This window comes from Brugia malayi (assembly GCF_000002995.4).
Source record: "Brugia malayi strain FR3 genome assembly, contig: Bm_v4_Chr4_scaffold_001, whole genome shotgun sequence".
NCBI lineage: Eukaryota > Metazoa > Nematoda > Chromadorea > Rhabditida > Onchocercidae > Brugia > Brugia malayi.
Window position 1 is genome coordinate 4,561,666 of NW_025062478.1, and position 23,992 is coordinate 4,585,657.

The window sequence follows — 23,992 nt, forward strand, 5'->3', positions numbered from 1 at the left end:
TCAATCATTCGTTCATTTCGGAGATTTTTCCATCTTGGATTCATCCTTCAATTTGCAGAAGTGAAATTCAACTTTTTAGCTTTGCTTCATTTTATTATCAAACTCGTATTTACATCAATTCATCGCTTAGTGCAAGTACATTCTGCTTCATTTGAAACTAAATTATAGAGAAGTGAGATAATTGAATGTCTCGGGAAAAATAAAATGATTTCAGTTGTGTAACTTACATCTATTTAATTAGATAGTTTATAAATTTTTATATGGGAAATTTAAAATAATAATAATTTTTTTCCTGGAATTCAATAAATAATCAGTTTGTGTAAATTCATTAAAAATCTAAAAATAAAATTATTCAGCTTATTCATTACTTGGTGAGCTATTTATATTTTCCGGTTTAATGAATGTTTTAAAAAAGACTGAACTTTCTGAATTTATATTTTCTTTTTTGCTGAATTGTAGAAGATTTCTTACCATCTTATTGGTCACAAATTGTTCAGTCTATAATAATATCTTAAATTACTTTCAGTAAATTGTTTGATTGATCTTATCAAGTGATTTATACTACATCATCAAATTATGTTGTCATGTCAGTTTAACTTTTGACGTTTGTCTGTGCTTCTCTCTCAATAGATTGTTCATGACATTAGATGGCCTTAGCAGTTTAAAGATTTCATATGCATATTGCTTTATCATAATTTTCATCATGAATTTATCATAAGATAGAACCTATTGCAAGAAATTACACAAAAATGTGCAAAAATTTATTAAAAGTTTAAGAAATTAGAAATGGAAATTATTTTGTGAGAACTTAAAAAGCTTTTAAAACTTAAAGAAATTCGATAATTAATTTTCTTGTTCTATTTTAAAAGTTTTACAAATGCGAAACAATATTGAAATCAAGTTCGAGTCTTAATACTGGACAACTTCTCAACATTTTTCAAAATAAAAGTTAGTTTTAGACTTTTATCAATCACCAAAAGAAGAGTTAAAGTTAGCAAAAAATTCAAAAATATATACATAAACATTTGTGAATCTTTATTGCTTTCTTCTCTATAGAGAAGTGCTTTTATAGACATAAATTCAGATTGTGTTCAGAGACAAGACGGCAAATCTTTTCCTTCCTCATTCTCTATTAATTTAGTACTTTGATGTCACAGATGTCATCATTTAGAGACTGATGGATGCTGAGAGATGAAGGAGGAGCATTCGAATTCAGTGTCCACCCGCTGAATATTTGAATCTTAAGATTAGCGCTAAGTAACCTCGAGGTAATGAGTTGATGAACGAAGGATGATTACATTTTGAATTTAATTGTTTACATGATAATAGTGATTTAAGCCAGTGAAAAACGAGGATTAGATTTGGACAATTTAAAGGATATAGAAAAGATACAGGAAAAGAAGGAAATAAACTCAGCTGGACTGGACGCAGGCAATTTAAACTTTAAATGGTCATTTAGGGTCAATTACTTTACCGACAACCATTGAAAATGCACCTGCTGTCCTAATTGATCATAATTATTCTGGACGAAGACCACTCGTTTAGATGTATTTCAAAATAGTAAAGGAATGGAGAAGGTCGATTCAAATTTAGGATAATTGGTTCGCATCGGATACTACTAATGAACCGAAGAAAATCTCTGAGAGCTCATAATTATAATTGTGAAGGCATTTCACAAAAATCTGCAAATGTTTTTATATTTTTTTCGTGACAGTTTGAGAAGCTACCAAAGGATAAATTTAAGCTGCTATCGGTCATTTGTTGATTAATTTAATGTAATATTTAATTTTAACTGACACAAATTTTCTACCTAATTAAGAAATTCTTGTCGAAACTTCGTTCAATTTTCATTGCACAAAAATTTTTTGCGAAAAAGTAATTAGTCATCAGTGAATCAGTAACCCCTTTGATCATCATTCTACAGCTAATAAATTTGCTGATAAAACAGAATGTTTTGCTGTAAGAATTTCTTAAGCATATTCAATTATTGGTTTCTTAGCCGAATATTTCAAAAAGTAAAAAAAGAAAAAAAACAAAATAAAATAATTATTATAACTTCATTTAGAACAGATGAAGCAAAGAATATTTATACTATTGTGTTGTTTATGAAAGATAACAACAAGGATTCAATTTGAAAGTTATTAAATTAAATAAAGAAATTAAGTAATATTTATGAAAAGCGATCAATAATTCGTGCCAAAAGTTGAAAAAAGCAAAAGGAAGTAAAGGGTGAATAATAACAAAGAATTCGTATAAGATTTTCACTTTTTTCTCATAAAATATTAAAAATTTTTTTTCGTAAAGATTTACTTTAAAAATTTTTTAGTTATTAAAATGTTAACGTTTCTATAATTAAATGATGCTGACCTTTAAAAGCTTTGAGAATGAAGTGAAAAATTTTAATTTTTAAAATTCAAAAAATTTCATTGCAATAACACATAATTGCCATTATGAAATTTAAATAGTGAATGTGTGAGTGCAATATATGATTATCGTCACAAATGCTAATTAATATTTGATACGGTTGCTGGCTGACATTGCTGACGATATGCATGTATGTATGTGTTTGTGTGTGTGCATGTGTGTGTGTGTGTGTGTGTGTGTGTGTGTGTGTGTGTGTGTGTGTGTGTGTGTGTGTATGTGTATGTGTGTGTGTGTGTGTGTGTGTGTGTGTGTGTGTGTGTGTGTGTGTGTGTGTGTGTGTGTGTGTGTGTGTGTGTGTGTGTGTGTGTGTGTGTGTGTGTGTGTGTGTGTGTGTGTGTGTGTGTGTGTGTGTGTGTGTGTGTGTGTGTGTGTGCATCAGTTGGGAGACAGACGAGAATTATCGATGATCGATCGATACGATCGTTCTATTTGCTCCGTAAATTGTCCTTTAGATGAGTAAATAAATACTGTTCCTATCGCTTTCTTCACTTCAATTAATCATATTCCATCCTACAAAGATAACAATGGCAAAAATTCAAATTTTCAAATTGCTCATTATTGCAATTAATTTGATATTCAATGATATGGCTAATAACTGAAGAATTGAATTCATATATTTTTAGCACTATAAAGAAATATTATGTGGTATTATGGTTGGTTAAATTATTATTAAAGTTTGTATTTGATGAAGTGCTATGATATTTAAATTTCATCCTTAACTCATTTATTTTTTTCATTCATTTAACCATTTATTAATTTCATTTTCACAATTTTCCCATTCTCTTTTATCTTCTATGTTTATCTCAATTTTCACTGAAAAAAGCAAAAACAACTAAATTCATGATAATCAATTTTCAATACATGCATCACAGAATTTTTAGCAAATATTGAATTCAAAAATTTGAAACAATTTAAAACATAAATTTCATTTTAATAAAATTTGAAAAATGAAAAAAATGCAAGCACTGATTAAGTTTCTATTCGGCTGTCACCAAGCCGAGCTGTCTGCTATACTTGACAAAGAATCTACATTTTGTCCATGTTCAAATAAATTTTGAAGGTCACTACCAATCGGATAACATTTGTCAATTAATTGAAACGAAACAAAAGGGAAGCAAAATATCAACAAGGTTAGACTGAAGAAATAGTACTGGCATGGAAGAAGATATGGTTGACAAGGACAGGGACGATCCGTTACAGGCGGCAACCGCAGCATCAAAACCGGCTAACACTGGAAAATTCGAATTTTCAATTGCTCCATTACAATAAAATATAGCAGACATCGGCTACTCCTCCAAATGAATGTCCATGAATTTGTAAATGTCATTTTGAATGATTAATTAATGTCCATCAATGACCGCTGCAAGATCAAATAAAGGGGCCAACATTAGTTTATTTTAAATTTGTTGCCTGAAATTTCTTGAAATATGACAGATTTCTTTTTTTTGACTAAGTTATTGCTTTCAAAGCTTAAAATGTAATTATAAATAACTGTTCCACTTTATGTCATTAGCACAAACAAGTTGCTAGACTTAGGTGGATAATTCTTAATGTCGTAATGTGTGTATCTGTATGTGTGTGTGTGTGTGTATGTGTGTGTGTGTGTGTGTGTGTGTGCGTGTGTGTGTGTGTGTGTGTGCGTATATATATATATTTATCCAGCAATTACCATTTCGATGCTGAGCATCCGATACTTAATGTTTGTTTGGAAAGGAATAGTGCTTCTTTCCAGTAAACCTGTAGTAAGTGATCTCTTTTCAGCCATCATTGATTACAAATGATTGTGTTTTATTTTTCAGAAATATTTCAAAAAAATTAGAGAGAAAAGGGTTAATTCCCATTAAAATTAGAAAGTTAAAAATTTTTTATTTTATTTTAAAAGCAATTAAATTTGAAAATTTTAGTATAGTAAGAAGCATAAATGGTAAAAAGTCTGTAAAACAATCAAATTATACGAGGAGAAAGCATCAGACATGCGAGTGTTGCAATTGATATATCAATGATAAATAACGATGAAAACTATCGCCGTCATTTGTTAGAATCAAAAGTATTTCTAATACTTTTTAGCAGCTTTTTGACGGGAAAAGTAAAAGCGTTTACTGTCATTAAATAAGCCATTCTATATGCTTCTTTCCCACCAAATATTTGAATATATATTGAAAAAAAAAAAAAAAAAAGAATTCATATCCGTTTGATTGATATATACATTTATTACATTAGTCATAAACAGCTATGCAAATTAATAGCATTTTTTTTTCTTTTGATGCTACAATAACAAACAAAAAAAACATATCTATTGGTATTTGAATTTTTGGAGCCATTACAGATAGATAGACAATAACAAATATTTACAACCAAGAAAAAAAGTGAAGAGGAAGAGGGAGAGAGAAGAAAAGAGCAAAACAAATTAGTAACTTTTTCATTCGAATTTTGTCACACCTTACATTCACAAAAATATTTGATTGTTGACACCCGTTGTTCAGTGATTTTTTTTATTCTTTAGAACTTTGCAAGGACATGCCGCAGAATGCACTGAGAAATGATTTATCAATTTCGCATGTTTTTATTATATTGAATGGTAAATGAACTGTGAATTGTTTATTGTGTGGTAATTAGAGAGGACAATTTTGGAAAGTAAACAATACTTTGATATTCCTTGATTCAAGCGAAAAAAGTCTGCTAAAATTTTTTTGCCAATTTAGATAATCAAGTTATAAAAGCTCAGTGGGAATGCAAAAATTTAATACATAATAAAATTAATTTAAGTGAAATAGCATTAGAAATTGATATTTAAATGCAAAAAATATGTTTCTGATGCGATTCAATCATTAATGAAAGCCAAGCTTTAGTCTAAAGCTCCAGACTAAACAGCCATTTAGCAAAATTCACATTAAATTAAAAAAAAAAAACTTCAGGTAAACAGCCAAATATAACTTAAAGCAGTATCTTAGGGATTAGCTTAGGGATACTTTCAGTGAAATTTATATAAATTTTTGATGAAACAGCAAACTTTGAATTCAAATTAAAAGAATTTATTCAACTGAATTGTTCTAAAATTTCAAAAAAAGAAAGTAGGCAAGCAATCCTAATGACTAGAATTAAATGCATTAATGATAAAGTGAAGTGTGATATGTAATTCACGAGAAGAGAATGGAAACTAACGACTTTTGACCTCATTGTTACATATGAAATATTTGTGAAGAATGGAAGTTGCATGTCACAATTTTACTTATATATTATACTTTTTTATCTCACTTTTTTCTATCACGAATGCAACTACCTTCCATCGGTTATCTGAAACGCAATTTTTTTTTTTCTTTTAAAATATGAAAATAATACTACAACGTGAAATCTGCAAATGCATTTCTGCAATAACCAATGTTTTTTGAAAACAAAAGTGTTTCTTACTTCATAGTCTACAATATGCTTATCATTGCAGTGCAGTTTTGTCAGCTTTTACTAATTTCATATTTTTAAAAAAGAAGTGCAAAAATTGTGCAGAAATGAAAGTAAAAATTTTTCGATATAAAGTTAAGGCGTTTTCTTGCTTGCTAGTTTCACTAATCCCTATTTTATTGTTTAATTTATTTGTCTTATATCCAACAAGAACTATAAAGAATAAAAATTTGAATTAAGAAAGAATTTTATTTCTACTTGAAAAGATTATGAAATAGGATTTTTTATTATAAATGCAAATTATGGTGCTGAGATGGCAAAAAAATCAATCATTCACTTCTGTGATCTTTGAATCAGTGACGGTAGGGGTAAATCAAAACAATTCTCAACTTTGATCCTAGCTTTGAAGACAATATAAATTGCATTCCTTGAAGAAATCAAAGTCGACGCGACAGTATAGAACAAGTTAATTTTGAAATACAAGAGCACTTAACTATTTATTTATTTGAACTGATGGGAAATGGTCAATAGCGGAAAGTTCGCACAGTGAATTCAATTATAGGACCTATCTATACGGTAATAACACGGCAAAAATTAGACCTTTAATTATTGATTTTTTCTTTTTTCTCTTTACTCTATATAATTTTACCATCTATACATAATTACCACTGATCACTTGTTCCTTGATTATCTTTTTACTATTCAAGATATCTTTTCTCTGAAAGAGGAAAACATGAGGTTCTACACTTTTTGATTCGATTAGCTACAGTGATCTGCAGAAAATATTTCATTTGAACAGTGAATCTTTTTTATCTTATTTTATCTGATAATTAAAGAAATTCACTGTCGCAAAGAATTAAAGTTCCATGGATTTTAAGCCAATAGCTCTTAAATGACAACAAATACAGTCAAAAATTTAACCTCATTGAATCCTTAAATCAAAGAAGATATTAAATATACTTGGATGAATGAAATCAATTCATTACTTGATTTTGCAATTCTCTATTTAATGTTCGGTCTTGGATTTTTGGTCATTTAAATGATATCAAAATTATATATCACAATATGAATTACCAATCTTCTATGTTCATTAATGGAAAAATTTTTGCTGGTATATGGAGGGAAGGTCATCTGAATTCTTTAAGTATTCCTTGTCCCTTTATCGTTTCTGGGAAACCAATAGTGTCCTCCTCATTTGTTCCTAAAAAAACAAATACCTTCACGGTTTTTGTGGACAGATAGGTTTGCTCATAACGATTTATGCATTTATTATCATTTTATGGTCCAATTTGGAGGTGTCAAAATTCGGTTCAGTGATGGATGAATTAACTGAAATTTATATATATATATATATATATATATATATACATTTTCATACCGGATTGTTGTCTTTAAAGGAAGTTTGTTGGACTAACATTTCGGATTATAAACCTATCGTAACTTTTAAAAATTGATGAATTTTATCTCAGAAAACTATATATATATATTGTTCTTCTAATTAACACAGCTGTAGATAAAGCTGTGTCTTCCTTTTAGCGGAATGTACTTGTTGTCTAATGAATGCAGATAAGAGCTTTTCAAAAGCTAAAGTAATCACCGAAATTAATGAAAATATTTTCCAGATCCAGCACATTCAAAAAAGCCAATATATAGACAGGTAAAATGTACGCAGATGTGAAGTGCATAATGTGATAAGCTGATAGTTACTTTATTACTTTTTATGTTTTTTGACATCGTTCTTTGAAATATTAATTGATGCAAAGTTAGTACTTAAAAAAAACTTTCCTTGGTAATATTTAAAAATAGATAAATAAGCATGTAAATGTTGATGATATTATATGTACTCTTTTAAAACAGTGTTATTACATAATTTTTTATAAATGAAATGACCCAATGATCCTTCTAAAAAAAAAAAAAAAAAAAAAAAAACCTAGGCAATTAATAAAATGCAACGAAAGCATCATAAATATATTACAAAAAGTACTAACTGACAAAATGTTAAAAAACTGCGTTTACTGAGAGAAGTTTGTTGTGAATTAGGTGATAAGAGTGAAGTGTCGTGAATCAAGTGATAAGAGTAATTAGAATGTGGCATGTTAATGCAGATAAATCTCTTTTTGTTTTAAATAAATTTTCCAGTGATAAGACACACTGTGTCACGTTCGAATGCCGTCCACATTTTCTCATCTAATGAATAGCTGGTCAAAGGTCGAAGAGCCTTACCTCATGAATACAGTTACAAAGAGACAGAGACAAATGTTTCATTAATTCTGCTTGTTATATTTTTCTATTCAGTTACAATTCTGAGGGACTAAATTAAGCTTTTCAAATTATTTTAAAATGTAATAAAAAATGTGACTTCTTTCTCCACTGGAAAATCACGAGATCAATTTGAAAACTTTTAGTATCAAAACTTAACTGACAAAATTTCATCTCAGCGTTGATTTTTTTCGATGTAATATAATAAGAAAGTTTTTTGCACTTTTTTTTAATAATGGAAAAAGTGATAGAAGTGAATGAGGAGATGGAGTTTATAGAAAAAGACATCCAAGAGATTGGAAAATCTCGGGATCAGTTTGAATTGCATTGTTTGTACTCTGAAAGGCAATTTATCTAACAGACTGAACTAAAAATAATGTTGGGCAATAATAAAATTCAAAATTTTACAACATTGTGTTGAATTGCCATCACGTATTTTTGAATACTTTTGAATCTCCATTTCCGGATGTTTCTGAATCTTCGTTCTTGATTGCATCTGAATCTTTTATTGCCTTCAGTAATGATTCCATCCTGAAATGCAGATTTTTTGTATATCTAAAGGCACTGCTCGATTGAAAATGCCTATTATTCAATTCTAAGACAAATCTAAATTTGAATTTTAAATTTGATTCAGCGATTACAAATAACATGGAGAAGCGATTCAATTTGATGTAAAAGCTAAACAAGCTAACTTAATTTTAATTTCAAAATTGGGAAGTTGCTTGCCCGTCATTATTTGGCCAAATTATTCATTTTCAAATTCAAATTTTAAGCGCGCTGAGAGAATAGTGCTGCAATGTGTAGAGCGTCACATAGGTTCTATCTGGAAATTTAAATTTTTATTTGAAATTTGTCTGGCGCTTCGTGCATGTGTGGTTTCTTTCTCCTTGTTGCTTTGATCTTTTATTTAAAAAATTTGGTTAGGTTATGTTTACATTAAGACTTCACGTGTACCACGTTTACCACGGAAACCTCTGCTAATGGCCGGAGACAATTGAATAATTATTCCGGCCATTACACAGTGCAATGTAGTGATTATCGATTGAAATAGCTCCCTCCATGCAGCATTTTTAAATTGATGACCATCTTGTTCACTGTAGAATGATTTAGTAGGGTTCATTTGGGAGCTAGGAATATTATGGTTATTGATAGTGTAGTTAGATGGAAAAGATATGAAATGTTTCATTTTGTCTCATTTGTGTATGAAGACGTAACTGTGTTCTTGAATCTAGTAGCTTTTGTTTGGATTTATAGTAGCATTTTATGTAGCATGATTTCCATCATACATTTGTAAAAACTAAGGAGGAGACTTATCTGATTGTCAGTTCTTTCTAATACCATTGTTAAAGTTAATTAGTGAAGAATGAATATTTCAGTTTGAATTATTTACAGATATGTCATTCAGCGGAAAACCAACAAATCATGATATCTGTGAACAGGAGCAGCTTTGCATAAATATTTCGGATAAGGATGATAAGGATAAAGATGACCAGTTAACTCCGAGGCATCGAACACATGCGGATACAGCAAAAATAGAAAATGGAAACAGAATCACGGTGACACCTGACACCCTAAGCATAGGCTCAAGAATTATGCAGATACTTAATTCAGTCCATAAGAAACCGGTATTGTATTTGATGTTATTCAAAAGTATTCGGCTTTCAACGATTGAAACATAATTTTAAGAAATATTAAATAATTTGAAAGGTTCTTGACAATTAGGGGTAATGGCAGTGTTTTGTATATAATAAACTGCACAATGAAGTAAAAAGTATGGAGCTGTGGCTTCTCTAAAACTTCTTTATGCACCTCATTAGTTAAGAACTGACAGCTGTGGCTAAGTTATATAATTCATAATGTGTATTTCCATAATGCATATTTTTTTCAATGCTATCTAATCTTTAAGGCAACTCCTGATTACACCAGAATATCACATCATCGTACATGCCAGCAAACCTCCTGTCGTTTACTACGTTTCCCAAATAACGAACCTCCGAAAGGCCCTTTTTTTATAAGTTTTAAAAAAAAGCCAGGTTGTATTTATTTTTTGGTTAGCCATAATAAACAGTTAATAAAACCTATCTGTTGTAAAGTTATATATTTACTTCAGTTTTATCTTCACTTGTTCCTTTTATCACTGTTCGTGCAATACCAGAACAATTTATATAGGAGTGATACGACGTTATTTTCAAATTAATAAATAGAATTAATAAATTTGATTCATAAGTCAAGAATATATTTGCTTGCAGTAGTGATCGAAACAAATTACTATAATGAAAGTTTTCGCTCGAGTTTTTTTGATCAGACATTCTTGAACCCACGATGTATCGGAAAGGGTTCATTTGGTGAGGTAAGGAAAAGATTTCTGTTATTAATGAATTTCCTTTCGGATTAAATTGTTAACTGAGAAATTAGAGCGAATTTTCTAAATCGTCTTATTTAAACAAAGGCAAAGAACAGTAATAGTGTGAAACGAAAATTAAGGAACTAACTGATTAACGTATTTCAGGGTGCTTAAAAATAGTAGTTTGAAATTGTGGCGTCTGATTTTGCATTTAACAGTTTAACTTTTTATTCATTATTTTCGCAAATATTACGAAGAAGAGGTTAACCAATAATTCACAGATCGTTCATTATATTTTCAAAAAAATTTTGCAGGTTTTCAAAGCATTAAGTAAAGATGATAAGCGTTGGTATGCAGTTAAAATTACCGTGGAACCATTTCGAAGCCCAGCAGATCGTGAAATTAAGTTGAGGGAAGTTCAAAAACATGAATTGCTTCCAAAACATCCAAATCTTGTTTCATTTGTGCGAGCATGGGAAGAATATGGTTTCCTATATATACAAACAGAGCTATGTCAATGCAGGTTCTTTTTTCGAATGAACATTGACGTAAAATGAATTTGGGAACTACAAAGAGGCTGTGTCCATATATATGTATGAATTGTCACGGAATTATTTTCAGTCTGTTGGATTACAAGATGAAAGTAGGAACTATTCCCGAGAGAGACTTATGGTTTTTTTTCGGAGACATTGCATTGGTATGATATTTCAAATACAAATAAATAATCTGAGATATATATCTATCTATCGTTTTCTTGATTTGCTAATTGTGATTTCTTTCCTTAATGTTCTTCCCATCACGTATATGAGAAAAAGATTGCATTTGAAGCCTGAAATCTTTTTGTTAGTATTGGAATTTTTTAGCTATCCATAGTAATTATTAAAATCCATCATTTTGTCAGGCAGTGTGCTATTTACATAGGCATGAACTTCTTCATGTGGATATCAAACCGCAGAATATTATGGTTTCTTTTGAGGGAGTTTGTAAACTTGGCGATTTCTCTTTAATTGTTGATCTAGAGAAGGTATACTTTTGATTTTCTTCGTTTTAAATCTAGTACAATGTCTAAAATTTTCAGTTTATCTGGTAATTTTTGCTTCTTTTTAAGCATTCGAGGGAAGAAGAAGGAGATGGAAAATATTTGGCACCTGAAGTATTACAGAAAGGAGCTCATAAGCCAAGTGACATATTTTCGCTTGGAATGACAATGATTGATATTTGCACTGATCTTGAATTACCTAATTCAGGAGATCTTTGGCAGGGATTTCGATACAAAAACATTTATCATGAATTTATCGAAGGCATTTTTTTAAATTTTCATTAGGCAGTTTGATGTTTTTTTTTTTTTTTCTTTTTAAAGACAAAATATTTTTCCTTACATTAAAGTACACTTTGCTGTTGTAGATGTTCCACCCGCTTTGCTGGATATTATTTTGCTTCTTCTAGAAACAGATCCTAACAAAAGACCTACCGCTGAGGAAATTTGTAACATTCCAATGATAGCAAAATCCATTCGTGAACGCCAGGTATTATTTGTTTAGGTTACTGTTCAATTATCTGTGTATTTGCTTTGCTCTGACTTTTATTTATTTGTTATTGTTAAACTATATGTGGTGCTCTAATCACTGAATTCACTTTTCAGTATAAATATGTTAAGCGCAACATGTGGTGGATGCTATTAGCAATTGCTTATTCAACGCTTCTCGCATCTTCATGGATTGTACAACCGACACGTACTACTATGATGCATGCAGCAACTTATCTAAAAAGAATGTATTCATATCGTTGTCAATGTTCTGCATTTCATCATATCTTTCGACCTGTAAGGAATCAGAAATGCATGATTGATTTTATATAACAAGTGAAATCCATCAAGTGAAACATATAATTCTGTCGAAAGTTGAATTATTTTTTTGAGTAACGTTCTTTTTTCTAATAACACTTTAATATGATGATTTCAGACATGTGGTGAGTCTCCGATGTTCAAATATGGAATTATTCCTCGGGTCAATGACTCTTCACGGTTGCAATTGAAATTTGAGGAAGACGACGATGGTGGTTTCTTAGCTTTTGCTAAAAAATATGGAATTAATATAATAAGGAATCAGAGCAATGTTTTAATGTGACTTTAGTAATCTCTTTAATAATTTGTTAAAAAGTTACTACATATTTAAAAGGTCACGGGTAATCTTGGTCTAATCTTTTTTTTTCTTGACTAGTTATAATTTTATGTTTGAGATTATAAATATGATGAGGCCGAAACTGACAGTGGTGACAAAATGGAGACTAGTCAAAGTGAAGATGAGCTGGTTAATATAATGGAAACATCTGTAAGCGAAGAACTACATGATGAATTTGAGGGAGTTTCAAGGATGGATATTGATATCCCCTCTCCAAGTAGTATGGAAAGTGTTCGTGAATTTATACAAAGTATTCTTTCAGTTTTTTTTTCGACATTTTCTTCACAAATTATTCATTATATTTGCTGTACTTTTTTTTTTTTCAATTTTGCAGATGATTATGGTGAAGATACAAATAGTTTAACTAACTTGTTTCATAACAAAGCTAGTTTCTGTCAGTTTGGAGCAGCAGGTGATATTCTTAAAAAGTGAGTCTCAAGCCTTTCAAATTCATTTTATCATTTTAAAATCTGCATGCGAACCGTCATTTTTTTGTTTTGTGGATTCTATCTGTAAGCAAATTAAACAAATTTTTAAACTTAATATCATTTTTGTGTTTAATGCTGTCGTCAGCTCTCATTTAGTGAATAAGATGAATATATTCTTAGTGTTAATACTGCATTATTGCTTACATTATGCAACTTTTGGTAAATTTTAAAAATCTTCTTGCTTTTCTGTATTTTCAGTGGAATTAAAACTCTACTGCTACTGAAAAATAGGAATTTTTGAAGGTTAATGACAGTTGATATATATATATATATATTTTCAGATACGACTGCAACACTTTAAATGGGGAAGAAATTTCAGTCGAAAAGATCTCTAACAAAGTAATCATTTTTCTTCATTCTTAATTCATTTTTAGTTTTATGCAGTTGTGAAGAATTTTAATTACACTGATTTTTTCGGGTGTTTAGTTTTGGTTGGAAATTCATCAAATATTTTTAATTTTGCAGGAGAATAACTTTACACCAGAAAATTTTGAATTACAACGGAATATCTCTGCTTGTGACACTTTGGAGTACGAAGATCATGAACTGCCTAGTACATCAGAAAGTATGTCTGGTAAGAGATGGTTTCTTATTTTTTAAAATCTTTTGAATTAAACTTTTCTTTCAATATCTGAGAGCAACTACAAATTTAAAATTTTAATATTTTCGTGGAACACTTAATAAATTTTTCGATCACATATGAAAATGTGAGATTAAAAATGTGAATGCATTGGATAAATCTATTTTGCAATGTCTAGTGGGCAGGAGCCAGGTCATTAGTTGCGGGTTTTTCCTTATTGCTCTATTCTATTTTAAAATATAATATTGTAATTTTAAGCAAGTTCAGGTTTTTTAGACAGACCAAGGTCTCCAGAACTTCCACTGTCTGACGAAGCATCTCCCTTGCGTGACGGTTACATAACACCACCAAGTAGTACTTCACCTTCACCCTTCGTTTGTAAAACACCTGCACGAGGACGGTTTGATGATTCAGACGAACAGAGATTGCGTCACTACTATTGGTGGCGTGAGTCGTTCAGATCACCCACCAGGAGAACTTATCAGGAAGCAGTGGAAACTGCAGGTGACATCTCTGAATATAATTAGTAGTGCAATACTTTCTCAGCAGTGAAATTTGGCTTTATTTCTGTCAATTAGCTTTTAGAGTTGGCATATAGTAGGTTAAATGTAATTTATTGGTCAATCTAATCACTTTTAGTAGTGCACATTCTAGGCTCAAAAAATAATGCATCGCTAGAAGCGCCAAATGAAAATCAGCCGTTAGAATTAGAAGCAGGATTAGTCCAATCCGTTGGTGATGCAACTCGTCGAAGAGCTTATTTTCACATATGTGAACCATCACCACCGGCAAAACGAACTCAGATTACTAATGAAGATGATACTGGTGCTAATAAGAATCACACAGATGATTCAAAGTCAAGACATCAAGCACATGTGTAAAATGACTTATGCGACATACAGCTTGCAAATCTGGAATCAAACTGAATCATAAAAGAACCTTGTTTTTCTTTCATATTAATAAAATTTGTTGTTTTTATTTTCCTGACTTTTACAGTTATAATTGGAATCTCTTAAATGAATCGTTCCAGCGCTGAATCTTATCATATAATTAGGGAACAAAAATTGGCCCACAAAAAAAAATATATTGAATGCGGAATTGCAAGACGGAGAGAAGGTCAAGACGAGTTTGGAATACAGGGCATTTCAGAACTGTTTCTTCATTTTAGCAATTTTATTTACTCACCTGTTATTGATTTGGTTATTTTCAGTAATAGGATGTGTAGTAGCAAATAGTAATAATGATCGGTCTGTTCCAAAGTTGAATTTGTTTTTATGAACTTGCTTGTTTTATAGTGAAATTGTTTCGCTAGATAATTTGTATCATGAAAATTCTTTTCCAGGTAAACGAAATTGACAATTCTGGTTTACGACATTTTTGCAGTAAGTCATATGTCATATGGGAAATCTGCATAACTTATATAATTTCATGATATAAAGTTTTATTTAGCAAGGGTCCATTTTTTTTTTTTATTCGATTTTTTGAAGATTTCAATTGTGGGATTTTGTTTGAAAAGTATACTGCATGCAGGAAGTATATAATGAATAGGCATTTTGGGATTTGTTGCTGCTTTTGCATTCATCTTATTTTAATTTGTCGCTGAAATTTGGCTCGTAAACCAAATATATGTTATGAATTTAATTTGACCACAGACGTTGTTTGAGGTTCTCTAATTCAACCTTAATTTTTCAATACATGATTAAATGACCTATACTCTTCGAAATAATTTCAGTCTGTTTACGTCTTTCACCAATGAGCACATATTTTCTAGACGTAACAGTTACAACACCTTTGATGTCAATGCTTTTCATTGTTTAGAATTCATTTAACAGATTTGATTGGGTAGGAATAATACTGGTCAACTTAAATTCATATAAATTCTTAATATAATTGCATTTGTTCAATTTGATTTTGTTGCAATACGATATTTTTCAGTGCATCATATTGTATTATTATTGCGTTTGCCGCATAGTGGTAGACGTCACCTCTGATCTTACAGGGAAAATGAGGTAGTGATTTTGCCAGTTGTCTGGAATTTGGCTTCAGTTTCTAAAAAATTCCAATTAACATAGCAGTATTTTTTCATACTCATTTAATTTCACTTTGTTACTTGTTTCTGTGCATATGTACGGATTATTCTAGTATTATTCTACTCAGGTATTTTATTTTTTCCATCCATTAGTTATTGTATGTTCTTGGGCCTTTATTCCAAACTTCTTAAGGGATTTTTAAGAACTCAGAATAAATGGAAATGTTGGAATTAATTTGAGGTACTTAGATTTACGAACTGCAGTAACTGAAAAATTTTAGTTTAAAGTAGTGTGAAATTTAACCATTAGAGTCATTCGGTGTGTCAGACAGATCCATTCGCCATGTAAAATATTCTAAATTTTTAAAAATAATCTTGGTCGGACATTCGTTTTAATTTAATTTGTTTCCTGGAACAGAGTGGACGGTAGACTTCTTTGAGTTGATTAGATCTGCCTGGACACATTTTAGAACATGGCCTCACTAATCGTAATATGATATTGGCTCGCAGGTACCTCAAGTGGCCTATAATTTCATCCTATTGAAATTTTTGGATGGGAAAGATTCGATAACTCAATTTTTTTAACTTTTTTTCTAACAATCTAGTTTCATGTTTGTCTGCAAATTTCACTCCGATCTCTGTCATTATTATTTCTGCATATATCTTCTTCATTAATTGTACAAATAACCTTTGGACCTAATTTTTTTTTTGCAAATACTACTGAAAGCACTGCAGTGTCTCATTTATATTACTCGGTGCTTCTATTTACTTCTTTCATTTTATTTATATCATATCAAGTCCTTCCATATAGGCATCCACTTGCTTAACACATCAGTTGCGCCTATTATTCCTCATGTAGTCATCTGTATAAAACAAATTATTTGTTGTTTAAAGCATATGAAGAAAAAACACGGAATGTTGCCCTTTTCCATATGTCCGGACAAGCGGATTATTGATGTAATATTGCTATAGAGAAGTTTTAGGTAGTGCTTGTGTAATTGTTCCTCGGTGTTAATTTGAGAATTTTAACGCTACCGCTAATAACTATACACTAATTAGTTGTTTAGGAACCAAGTTATGCTAACGTTAAAATTAATCCACTTATAGAATCATTCAAATCGTGTCATAACTTATCTGCGATAGTTAACTTTTGTTTATTATGAGAATTCATTATGAAATGAATTCCACAATACAAAAGTTCTGTGACTGTTTATTCGGCATTTATTGCTTGTGAAAATACTAATTCAAAAATGATTCAACGATAACGTCTCTATACTAGAAAGGCATATATTTTCATAGGAATGCCGAATTCCGAAGCTGGACGTCTTATACTGCTAAATTTAAATGAAATTCAAATTAGATGGCGATATTTCATAACAGCCATCTTACAAGCTCATTGCTGAGAAACGGTTATTCCACTGGGAAAAAAGGAACGGCTTTCTTTTCAGCAAAAATGACAATGATGATATACGGTCTGTCATTCATTTTCTATGGTATTTATGATGATTATTAGTGTCCAATAAAATATGTTAATGATGTAAATTTTACTTCAACTGAGAGACGTCACCAATTTTTAAATTTTCATTCCTCGATGAAACAATTAGATAATTACAATAATGAATTTGGATAAAATTCAAATAATCAAACTGAATACAAATGGCGTTGTGAGATATATAAGCGAGGAAGGCTTTTCTATATCGATTTGCCACTAGTCAAACTAAGCCTATGTGTTTGTTAATTCGAGTCTCAATTCCTAAAGCAAGCCAGGTCTACTTGTATTTTCCGATGTTATTAAAAAGGAAAAGTTGTTTACATCATTTTATTGCCACTATCATTTCATCAAGCTTTACACTATCTAATGAATCATTTGATATATTTCAAATTGCTATGGATCTCTCTGCCATCCTCTATTACTTCTAAAAAAAGAACTTAAGACTTGATGATTGTCATTGATTCGCTTTCTCATATCACTGTGTTATTCCTTCTTTATCAATGATCTTGACCTGATCCAACACAAAGCTGTAAACGAATTTCTCTTATTTTAGTAGCAAATTTTTTTGTTCCAATTTAAAAAAATATTTGGGGAAAATATGTAATGCAAACTCCCAAAATCAATCTTGCCGTCTTTACTACAAAGAATTTCAATATAGACGATAACGAGATACAAAATGCACATAGTTTTGCACTCTTCATTGACAGACTGGCAGAAATGCAGTTCACCGATCGATTTCATGATAATCAAAAAAAACAGGTTATCATTTTCCATGTGTCTCTGTTAATTCACGGCATTCACAAATCCTTTTTCATTCTACATTGACAACCTTATTTGACTATTTCAGGTCCACCTAAATACTCCCAAAAATGATACATCGAAGTTCGTAGTTTTTGATAAAGAATTTACTCTGCTATTTTTATCTTCTCTGTGACTATTTCGATTTCATTTATGCATTTTAAGAGCTGTATATTTTCATGTTGAATGTAAAGTTTTTGAATATCATAAAGTAAGTCTATGCTTCTAGCATCAAAATGTTTTTTGTTTAGAAGGAATATCTAACCCTCTTTATCGGCATAATACACACACATATTTAAAATAAATTCAGTTTTTTTAACCATTATTTTCGTTAGTGGATTTAGTTTTCTTTTTTTTTCCTGTTGTGAATCAAATGAATTCATTATATTTCATTTTTACTGCTTTTATTATGTACTTATTATTATTATTATTATTAATTATTATCATCAAATCACAAATTCTTTTCGACATTATCACTTTTGCTTTTACTGCTTCTTAAACAAACTTAAATATTTCAGATTAAGATTTGGAGACTCTGTAATTCTGTTGACAGAAGTTTAAATATCATCAGTTCCAATTAGAATTTTCTCGAATTAGAAGTTCCTGACTGAAGCAAATGCATGGACCCATTTTAAAAGATCCGGTAGCCGTGTTTCTCCTCAGGTTTAGTCCGTTAGCACGTTTAACCATTGTGATTTTTGGTGCTGTGCTGATACATCTCTCTCTAGGAACATATCATACTTTTGGTAAGTTTTCCGATTCTTCTCACTTCTATTTAAATTAAGATTCGGATTTCGTATTTGGTGTTATGATTAGTTGAAGACTGCATGGTATCTTCCTGGATTTCGAATACTGGTTTTTGAACTTCAGGAAATATGCTGCCATACATGGCATCATATATGCATAACAATACAGATCCAACAATAAATCCTGAAATGTTAGTTTGGATACCTACTTTTCAAGGTAAGTTTTTTCTGAAGGTAAGCAAAATCCGTATGATTTCCAAAGATTTGTTGGCGAAATAGAATTCTCACAACATAAACAAAAGTTTTATATTAAATTAGATGATTTTTATTGTTTTAGTATAATTTTTTATCCTGTTGATTCTATTCAAAGAGAAAAAAAGTTGATTGGGACAAAAAGGATTAATCACATTTTTTTTCAGGTTGTTTCCCGTTTGCGATGATCATTGGCGGTTTTATAGATGCTAAATTTGGACTGAGGTTTTCCGCATCATTAGGGTGTATTATCATGACGTGAGTTTTTCATATTTAGGGAATAGTAAGAATAGGCTTGTAAAAGCTAAGTAGAAGTGGAATTCATTGCGGAAACATCATATACAGAATATTCTGAAAATTTCTATATTTCTGTAGAAGGATAAATTCTATTATTTAAGATTTTAGGACTGGTGTTTTTCTGTCTTACTGGACGATCAGGAGATCATTTATAGCATTTTTGGTGACGTATGGAATAATGTTTGGATTTGGACAAGGAATAGCTTATGTTCTTACCGTTTCATGTGTCATCAATGCAAGTATTACTTCTATTCAAAAGATTAAAAATGATGACATGTGGTTGATTAAAATTTGATTATGTTAAACAGATAGTTTTTTATTAAATAAAAGAAACGATACAATCATATAAATATGATATGCTAACAGAGTAGCAAACGAAGTATAATGTCGACTACATGCTTTGTATCATTTTTGCGCAATATGAATGAATGTCTGTAGCTTTCTGACGCTCTTTTTTGATAATAAGTCATCTAGTACAAAATTTACTATTATTGATTTGGTTGTTGTAGTCTGATCTGTTGCACGCCATAGTTTTAGATTAAGATTAGCAAGAACACGAGCAATTTTTTTGCTAGATTTTAAAATACGCCAGAAGTTCTGCTTGATTAACATCTCCAATTTATTTTTAAAATATTATGTTATATGTGACAATTTGACACTCAATAACACAATTAAGAACCATCTCTATATACTTCATGGAATATCATTCATAAGATAGGCTAACAAATTTTTCTTGGAAGTAATCATCACGATATTTCCAAGGTTTAATTGGCAGTAAGGAAAACAGGACTTTCTTCAGTGGGCTCCAAAACATGTTGGATTTGTTAGCGGTATTGTAGCGGCTGGTTTCGGTATTAGTTCATCTATATTTGCTCCACTTCAGACTATCTATCTCAATCCGCTAAATCACAAACCGACTGTATTTGCGTAGGTTTATTAAAGGAATTGATTCTTTAGATTTCCGGGAAAATTATTTAGTATGAAACTCTTCTAATTTTTATTCATCTTCACCTCTTGTTTTCTAATCTGATTATTTTAACCTTGGCTACAAATTAAAATTTTACTGCGAAAGGTTGAAAAATTCAACCATTTCAGTTATTTCACAGACAAAGATGTCATTGCTCGAGTACCATCAATATTTTATACTTTTGCAGTCGTGTATGGAATTATGCAGGCTATTGGTCTAATAGTTATTTGTAATCCCGTTGATGTGGTTAGTTTGGAACATAAAAATTTGTATGTTTGTGTTTGATTGTAGACATTACTCTTTGCAAGAAAGGGAAATGTGAACATAGAATAAATGATTTTTACATAAATTGAAAATCAAAAACATTGAAAATTGAGTAAATTAAGGATAGTTTTTAGGATGAGCAATCGGAAGCACTTCAAATGCAAATTTCAACTTCAGTGTGGAATTGGTTTGATGTTTTTGAAAGTAAATGCACTTCGTTTTCTCATAATATGAAGCAATACACTTATTCAAGATTACGAACATTCAGTCAAGGATCCATAAGGGTACAATTAAAGCTTTGAAATTAATGATTAGAAGATTTAAATATTTATTGTATCAATTTTGGCAAGATTTTTTAAACATTTGATAATTAAAGTTTAGGACTTTCCAAACCTGATCTTTTTCAAAAAAAGGCAAAAATATCTTAGAATCATTGATAGAAAAAATGGTAAATTTATCTCAGGAACAGGAACAGATATCGTTGAGTCCTTTACAAATGTTGCAAAGTTCAACTTTTTATTGGCTATTTTGTGCTCTATTCTGTTGCTCATTTTATGGAAATATGTTTTACAATCTCTATAAGGTTAATAAATAAGTACTTTGTTAATTTACAGTCTTGGAGGTATTTTAATGAGATTTATTGATGCTTATAAGTAATATTCAAGCGGTTTATATCGTCTTAAAACTTCACTGTTTTTGGAATATGCTAACATTTGTTATATATTTTGCTTTCAATTAATTAAAATTTTTGAATTCTGAAATAGATTTTACTTGCAGACATTCGGGGAAACATTCATTGATGATGATATGTTTATAGCTTGTGCATTTAGCATAGCTTCAATATGTAATGCTTTGGCTCGCATAGGATGGGGTATCTTAGCTGATCGTACTAGTTTTCAGGTTTGTTTCATTGATAATGGGAAGATTTCTAAATTTATTTAGAAGCACATAAAGTTTTATGTTTATATTTAAAAAACTGTTTAATTTAACAGGTATTGAATACCTATCACACCTTATAAATTTTGTGTAATGACAACGAAAAGTGCTAATTTCAGGACGACTTTTTCCTTTCTTTTTTAAGGTATCATTGTCATCTGCTACTTTTCTGGCCACAATGTTATTGCTAACAATGCCACTTACTCCAGCCGGTGGGAAATGGATCTATTTTATCTGGGTAAGTGAATCGTAATAATGGCAGTAAATTGAATTCTTCCTGAAAGTCAATAGCATTTTTTAGACAAATATGTTCTATGAATGTAATTTTTTCAATAATCTTACTTCTTTTTATTTGATTTTAACCTATAGATGAATTTATTTCAGATGAATCTCATGTTTATATGTCTAGCAGCTACTCATGCCCTTTTTATAACAGCATCCGTTAAATGCTTCGGATCTAATCATAAATCGATCAATTATGGATGTTTAATTCTTTCCACTGTATGTTCCTTTATTACCCATCAAATCTTTTGGAATTTTGGGGGATTGTTTGAAATTTGATATATGTTTCAAAAAAGTTAATTGTTACAGACATTGAGCGCAATTCTGCTAGCAGTTGGTTGTGAGTATGTTTTAACAGTTGTTGGATATGCGTTCTCCTTCCTTATTACAGCTATTTTGGCTTTTCTTGGTACAGTTAACAATGCATCATAAATTATTCTTTTACAAGATATCTTTTGAATGAGAAAAAGGAGTTTTGAGCTATATCTTAGGTTTAATAGATCACATTGCACTGCAAATGAAAGTGTTGAATGGTTGCGCAAGCGATCTTTTTGTAAATTCTTGAGAGCGATTTTTGTGAACATTTGAAAAGAGGAATGATATCTTCATAACAACTCTTTGGAGATGAACAATATCTTGATTAATACCTAAGGGAACTCATGACAGTATTGAACGGCGTGATGCTTTTGCAATCTTCAAAAGTGATCTCTAAACTTAAATTGTTTGTTTCCTACCTCAAACATTTCGAAATATTAAAATCAGTATCAAATAATGAGTTCATTTAAGTTATTCAAGATTGATTAATTTGCTTAAATTTCAGCATTTCTTTTGGCAATTACAATGCAACGCACCACACGAGGTCATTTTATTACTTGATTATTTTAAACTGTAATATTGCAAAAGTTGTTGATCTCTTTGGTATTGTATGTTTTATATCGGCACTAGTAAATTTTCCATTTTGGTTGTAGACTTCACGTTTTATTTGCAATGCATGGTGAATCTTTAAAAGAAAAGAAAAAACCAGAAGCTTTTGGAAATCGTGACCGTTAATCAAAGAAGGAATATCTATTTCAAGTAGTAGAGGTAATCACTTAAATTTCTGCTGATATGGTTTTTCAAATTCGAATATCTAAAGGATAATCTCAATTTCGAGATGGATGAATTTTATAGAAAATTAAAGTTTGGTTCCGATGATGAAACGTAAGCGAAATTATTTATAAATACTTTGTCACTATGGGCATGCAAATAGCTTTCAGAAAAGCACTTTGCTTAATTAATTCCTAGAATAGTTATGTACGTAAAAATAGTTGTATAGCGTAGGAAATCTAGGATTTAACTCATCTAGGATTTAATATACTCTTTCCAACTAATTTTTTGGAAAAACTTTTTATTGTATTCATTTTGAAATTTATTCTTCAAAACTCATTTCTTCAAAACTTCCGTTCAATGTTTAAAGTTTGCATGCTAGAAAAATCAAAACTAAGTATTGACCAGTAGATTCGAGAACTAATTCAATTATAATATCAGGAACTAGCAATTAATACGGCATAGAAATTCCAACCTATTTCAATACGAAGAATTATTGTTCACACATGGAATATACCAGATTTATCATAATTCTCCGATATTTTCTTTAAATCTTAGCAGTTTTTAAAAGAGAACTATTTTTATATCCAAATTCTAATTTTCTTTTTATCTAAGCAAATACTGAAAATAAGTTTAATGAAAAAAAAAAAAAAAAAATGAATGAGTTAAATTGTTTATAAGAACCGATGAAAAATATCGAAAAAAAAGGAAGGAATCCAATCATCCCGAAAGTTTTCCCACATGGATTATTCTCATTAGTATAATACATTTATTATTCTCACATCAATGTGAAATCACTAAAAGTTGTGCAATAAAATTATTCTAATTATTTACATTTTGAATGATACATTGTCGTCTATTTCTTTTATTCTATCTTCATTTTACACTTTCTTCTATCATTCGTCTATTCATCACTTCATTTCATCCTTTTCATTCTACGTCAATCATATCATTCTTACATTCATAAATTTAGTTCGTTTTTTTTTTTTCTCATTATTTTTTTTTTTACAAATTCAATAGTTTCATGTTATTTTGAGAAATACGTAACAGTTATGGTTTTAGTTTTATAGTTAATAGATACTTTTATACATTTTAACTAGTTCCAAAAATAAAAGCCCATTTTAGCTTATTCAGACAATATTATCATTATCATTATCGTTATCAGCAATAAC

At 30.2% G+C, this 23,992-nt stretch overlaps 4 protein-coding genes across 6 annotated transcripts; 2 read left to right on the forward strand and 2 right to left on the reverse strand.

Annotated features, from left to right (window-relative positions):
* Nucleotides 1-3,760: 3,760 nt before the first annotated feature.
* Nucleotides 3,761-4,192, reverse strand: Bm17752 (Uncharacterized protein; the record flags this gene model as incomplete). The annotated part of the gene is made up of 2 exons (XM_043081618.1): nucleotides 3,761-3,784; nucleotides 4,094-4,192. The coding sequence occupies 2 exons, from the start codon at nucleotides 4,190-4,192 to the stop codon at nucleotides 3,761-3,763; spliced, it is 123 nt and encodes a 40-aa protein (XP_042937552.1).
* A 4,315-nt stretch (nucleotides 4,193-8,507) lies between these two features.
* On the reverse strand, nucleotides 8,508-9,094 carry Bm10615 (Uncharacterized protein; the record flags this gene model as incomplete). Its single annotated transcript, XM_001894000.1, has 2 exons — nucleotides 8,508-8,610; nucleotides 9,015-9,094. 2 exons carry the CDS (start codon nucleotides 9,092-9,094, stop codon nucleotides 8,508-8,510), a joined length of 183 nt encoding a protein of 60 aa, XP_001894035.1.
* Nucleotides 9,095-9,473: 379 nt separating this feature from the next.
* Bm6747 (Protein kinase domain containing protein) lies at nucleotides 9,474-14,552 on the forward strand (the record flags this gene model as incomplete). Of its 3 annotated transcripts, none has more annotated exons than XM_043081620.1 (16): nucleotides 9,474-9,704; nucleotides 9,986-10,112; nucleotides 10,329-10,429; nucleotides 10,738-10,946; nucleotides 11,045-11,120; nucleotides 11,325-11,447; nucleotides 11,532-11,724; nucleotides 11,828-11,949; nucleotides 12,066-12,245; nucleotides 12,385-12,478; nucleotides 12,662-12,853; nucleotides 12,938-13,031; nucleotides 13,373-13,430; nucleotides 13,557-13,665; nucleotides 13,939-14,175; nucleotides 14,326-14,552. In XM_043081620.1, the coding sequence occupies 16 exons, from the start codon at nucleotides 9,474-9,476 to the stop codon at nucleotides 14,550-14,552; spliced, it is 2,373 nt and encodes a 790-aa protein (XP_042937554.1). The 3 variants fall into 3 exon arrangements, with proteins under 3 accessions (XP_042937554.1, XP_042937553.1, XP_042937555.1); XM_043081619.1 differs by having other exon boundaries at nucleotides 13,948-14,175; XM_043081621.1 differs by lacking the exons at nucleotides 11,532-11,724; nucleotides 11,828-11,949; nucleotides 12,066-12,245; ... (5 more) ...; nucleotides 13,939-14,175; nucleotides 14,326-14,552 and having other exon boundaries at nucleotides 11,345-11,350.
* A 4,054-nt stretch (nucleotides 14,553-18,606) lies between these two features.
* On the forward strand, nucleotides 18,607-22,610 carry Bm6932 (Major Facilitator Superfamily protein; the record flags this gene model as incomplete). Its single annotated transcript, XM_001893998.2, has 13 exons — nucleotides 18,607-18,736; nucleotides 18,861-18,953; nucleotides 19,156-19,246; nucleotides 19,394-19,520; nucleotides 20,085-20,212; nucleotides 20,381-20,498; nucleotides 20,651-20,800; nucleotides 20,980-21,099; nucleotides 21,294-21,416; nucleotides 21,598-21,690; nucleotides 21,837-21,953; nucleotides 22,044-22,143; nucleotides 22,555-22,610. 13 exons carry the CDS (start codon nucleotides 18,607-18,609, stop codon nucleotides 22,608-22,610), a joined length of 1,446 nt encoding a protein of 481 aa, XP_001894033.2.
* Between the last annotated feature and the right edge of the window lie 1,382 nt (nucleotides 22,611-23,992).